Source organism: Halyomorpha halys, unplaced genomic scaffold, assembly GCF_000696795.3.
Source record: "Halyomorpha halys isolate HHAL.00 unplaced genomic scaffold, Hhal_1.1 Scaffold9164.1, whole genome shotgun sequence".
Classification (NCBI taxonomy): Eukaryota; Metazoa; Arthropoda; class Insecta; order Hemiptera; family Pentatomidae; genus Halyomorpha; species Halyomorpha halys.
In genome coordinates this window covers 1-4,983 of record NW_027107218.1, presented here as the reverse complement: position 1 = coordinate 4,983, position 4,983 = coordinate 1, and the positions used below count along the sequence as shown (strand labels likewise).

Here is a 4,983-nt window from a genome sequence, read left to right as displayed (position 1 = left end):
TGGAGAGCTATTTTTTGTATCTAGATTAGGAGACTCTCATGTTAGGTGCATTGTCTTGATTGGAGAGCTATTTTCTGTATCCAGACTACGAAACTCATGTTAGGTGGATTGCCTTAACGGGAGAGCTATTTGCTGTATCTTTAAGCTACGAGACCTATGTTAGGTTTATTACCTTGGCTTGACTTCCCCTTTTGAATATGACACATTTAGTATTAATTTAATATAAAGGAGATGTTAAAGTATTCGAACAATTGATTTCTAAAAATACGTATGCATACTCTCGAGTACATAAGTAAAGATGTTTTATATGTCACTTCCCAGCCTCAATGAAAACGGAACCCTTTTAGTACTAGTAGGAAAATGGTGGAGTCCTTTTGGTATTAGTAGGAAAATGGCTGCATTATCATTTAACATAAATAAAGTGATCCGTCCTTTCAGTAAAAGCTAAGAAAAAAAGCTATGATACCTTTACAAGACCTGTTAAATATTTGAAGAAAATCAGAGGTAAGGCTCAAAACCGTAATGAGTTCAGATCGAATAACCCTTTCCTGAATTATTTCGAGAAACCCTTGGAAGAGGCTCGCCGAACTACAGTTGGGAATCACTAGGCTAGGGAGTTACTAGGATTGTAATGGATGTACAGATATTTAATATTCACTCTTAGGACACCATTGCTTGTAGTTAAATATTTTAAGTATTTTCAAGTGGTACGAGTTTGTTTTTTATATTGAAAATTTCTTACGTTCAAAGATTAACTACGGCTTAGTAAATATTTTCTATTGCTTATTTTATTATTAAATTAATACACTAATTAGGCACTCTATTTCGTTTTATTACTCCGCTGTAATATATGTCATTCTCTAGAACAAGGCTTATTTTTAAAATAGGATTACCCGGAAAAATATAATACTAAGTGTGTGCCTGCTTCAGAAAATTATTGAGGAGCATTAATACAAATACAATTTAAAAAAGAACCGCTAGACTTTAATTTTAAAAAATATATACATGCTTACACGTGCTTAAACGTATTTGTTTTGGCTCATTTACACACATTTCGAAAACGGCCCGTCTAATTTGAGTCAAATCAAATTCAAGGAAAGCAGTGGACTGCAGATCAGTGTAAAGTAGATCCAGTTCACTTTCGTCAGATTCCATCTATTACTTTCGGTTATGCTCACGAAAACTGCTCGCGTACTGTAGATTTTATTCTCAAACTACAAATTGAGAAAATCCAGTAAGGAGTATATATATATATATATATATATATATAATAGAAGATAAGATAAAACTACTAAGGATGCTGTACTGGACTATTTACTAGGCTTACCTTAATACTGTCATAATAGTCAACACGAAGAATTTAGTTTGCAAGGCATATACAATAGTTACAGATTAAACTGAATAATGGGTGGGGAAAAAAATGTACAGGAAGCTATTTTAATTAAGTAATTTCTTCCCCTTCTTTTTATTGTAGGTAATTATCTAAAATATTGTACATTTGTTTTATGTATAGTTAGATTGCTTTATTCCTATCAGAAAAATTACCCTTGAATTAAAAATAATTTTTCCTGATAACAAAAAATTGTTGGAAATATGCACAAATATTCAAAATTAAAATTGCCTAATCATATCTTAATCTACTAGAGCTAATTGATATTCTTCTTGAAAATTTATTTATCTAAAAAAAAAAATCTGTAGGCTCAGTTACTTGTAGCATTTTGTAGAAGTGAATTTTTGAAGATTCCTTTCACTGGGACTTGTTTTGTATAAAACCACCCATTGAGATATTTCATTCATTATATTTTTAGTTTATGAATTTCTATAGTTGGTATTCAGTAGTTAATGTTACCTTATACTGTTAAATAAATTTAATAATTTCCATTCTTAGACAATCACAGTCACCCCAATCCTCTCTTACTTTGAGAGAATTTTTTCATTGGAAAGAAATATATCTGTTAAACAGAATAGTGTGATTAAGTGTTGAGTATTTGAATGAATCACTTGCTTTCCATAGAGACCAAATTAGAGCTACGAGAATTACTGTAAGCATATATTTATATATATGTATGTGTGTATCCTGTGTTGTAAAACTACTGAGTTCCTGCAATGTTTATCATTGTAGTGTTTTAATGTCTGCATCTTACTTCAAAAACCACCAAAAATTAAATAATTCGTTTATTAAAAGAACTAATCTAAATATTTCTAATTAATGAAAGTATAAAATAGCAGCTTAGAAAATGAAAAATAATAAACATGTATGTATATAAAGACATTTCATAATAACTGATTTTTTTTTTCTTTTAAAATTAATTCTACTTCTTTTGTTAAATGTTTTAAAACAATTCACTATTTACAAAACTTTAGAGTTATAGTAATTTGAAATATAATAATGTTAAATAATTTAGTCACTGGTAGGCACTTATAAAATGAAAAACAAAAAATGGACAACCTGAAATTCTCCTTTTAAAATAATACCCTTTTTTATTTAAATTAGAAACTTTTAATAACATACAGTATGGAGCAACCAATTATAACATTTTATTTTAGGGCTTTTTACTAAAATTACCACAGCCCACTATTAAACCTTGAGGAAATAAAAACAGTCATGAGGCCTTATTATTTATGTTTAAAGAAACCATTATGATTTGTTGACTTTTGGCATTAAAAATGCATTGGCCTAGATGTTTTTATGTCCTCAACTTTATGAATTAATTCAGACTAGAGAGCATGAGCAGCATTGTTATTAATTAATACATACATCAATAATTAGTGTGGCTGAAGTAATTTTTGTAAAAAAAACCTTATATTTCCGTAATATATAACATGAAGTATATACATTCATTATTGTTCGAAACATTTTCAATAAAATAGTATCTTGTTCCTAAGGACAATGTACTATGACATTTTTATTTATTAACAAATACGTTTTAACCTCCGTTAAAGGGTATGATAGATGAACACTGTATTTATAGATATATTAAGAATTGGGTCAAATGTGTATAAACAAGGAATTTTAAGTTGATAACAACAAATGGCAGTGAACAACTTATATTTACAGAGGCAAATTGTTGTTCAAACCAAGATCTTAATAACAACAAGGTACCAAGATGGTGTAAATTTGATTATAATTACATTTATATATAGATCTTCTTAGCGACAATGAGTATCTAAATACTGTATATTGTATTCCTAAATTAACAATTTTTGGCTACTTCCTAAATATAAGAATGCAATTTAACATTAAAAGTATCCTTCAAATAGTGATAACTTCTCAGGGAATTTTCATCACAACAATTGTAAATTCAATAGATAATACTTGTATAAAATTTGAAAATGTTTAACAGATTTTTTTTCGTTTATATATATATCATGGGGTAATATAAATAACATTTAAAAAATTATCATACAGTAATTTGAACACATATCTTAAAGCTAAAAACAATATTTAAAATAAGTAAATAAAGAGGAAGAAAATCTTAACAAATGAATTTAATTAATAAAAATTAAGTGAAAAGTTTAAAACTTAAAAGTAATACTTTCTTTTTATAAAAGAATGTTAGTAGATGGCAGCTGAAAGCATTACAACTATTTTAATACAATTAATGACTAGGTCTATTATTAAGTGATCCTAGAGCTATGTGAGTATTTACTACGAATAAGTTTTAAGTAACTATTTCCCACGCCTCTTATGGCCCTTGTTATCACATTCTAATCTAATACTTTTAAGCATTCGATTTTGTTTTTTAGTATTTTTTTTTTGCGTGCAACACGCAAGAGTATGTAAAGAAAAAAGATATCTCTAAAAAATATACATTTTAAGCCCTATAACTTCTTATTTGGTAACTAAAATACTTTTAATTTTTTATTATTATCTAGATTGAAAAAGAAACGCAGGTTCATGTATATTTAATTGGGGGCACAACCATTGCACTGGTTCTCAAGTCCATTCTTTGAGATTAGTTACTAAAGTGTAAGCAACTACTATCTGCCATGAACACACACAATTAGTAAAATTTTAATATCATCTATACAATTTAGTAACCCACATAGTATGGTGTTTACAATAAAGATTTTGTACACACACTTTGGTTTCGGTTTTTTTTTTTTTTTTTTGTTTTTTTAATATATATATTTAATATTTTTATTTTTTTTCATTTATTTATATTTTTTTTGTGCTAGTGGATATACATACATGTGTATGCATATTGAGGTATCCACATGTTATACATACATGTATACATTGATTCAAGGTACCATAATAATAAGACGGCGATGATGTGCCGGTGAGGGGGTGATTCCCTAGTTAGAAAAATAAATTATCAAACGACAAAACACTCCCCTCTTTTCCACTCCTCCCCCTCTCATTGGTTGTAACATTGCAAATTAAATTTGAGCTGAGTCAATGGTGAGAAAAAGCAAAAAACTTTGGCGCGCTTTTGTGCTAGCGTGCGCATTCCAAATGGAAAAAAATCAAGAACGCTTTAGGCTCGGTGGCTGTTTGAAATATATTGATGTTGGGGTTCAAGGAAGCTGCGCTGGAGAAAGGGATATCGTCTCTATTAGGCATGGTATCTGGAGTGAACTAGTCAATCATAAGTTCAAAGTGGACTGACCCTCTTCGTTCAGCACGGTCGTGTGCTATATTATGTGCCCAAGCTTTGCATTCAATATTAATTAGGACACCACCTGAAAATAAAAAAAAATTGAATGAACCTCTTAAATCTATAATTCTCTTTAATACCAAATGAATAAACCAAATTCTATCACTGGTCCCACTCTTTTCTAATTTCAATTTTTATATGATTCATTTATAATAAAAAGCTTTTCAGACAAGCCTAATACTTCTTGTATTTCTCTCTCTCTCTCTCTCTCTCTCTCTCTCTCTCTCTATATATATATATATATATATAATAGAAGATAAGATAAAACTACTAAGGATGCTGTACTGGACTATTTACTAGGCTTACCTTAATACTGTCATAA

General features: G+C 29.0%; 1 protein-coding gene across 1 annotated transcript; it reads right to left on the bottom strand.

The window, feature by feature from the left end:
* Nucleotides 1-2,455: 2,455 nt before the first annotated feature.
* LOC136795329 (sodium/potassium-transporting ATPase subunit beta-2-like) lies at nucleotides 2,456-4,686 on the bottom strand (the record flags this gene model as incomplete). The annotated part of the gene is given in 1 exon segment (XM_067045501.1): nucleotides 2,456-4,686. A coding segment is annotated over 1 exon segment (104 nt), but the record flags the coding sequence as incomplete, so codon positions are not given.
* Nucleotides 4,687-4,983: the final 297 nt, after the last annotated feature.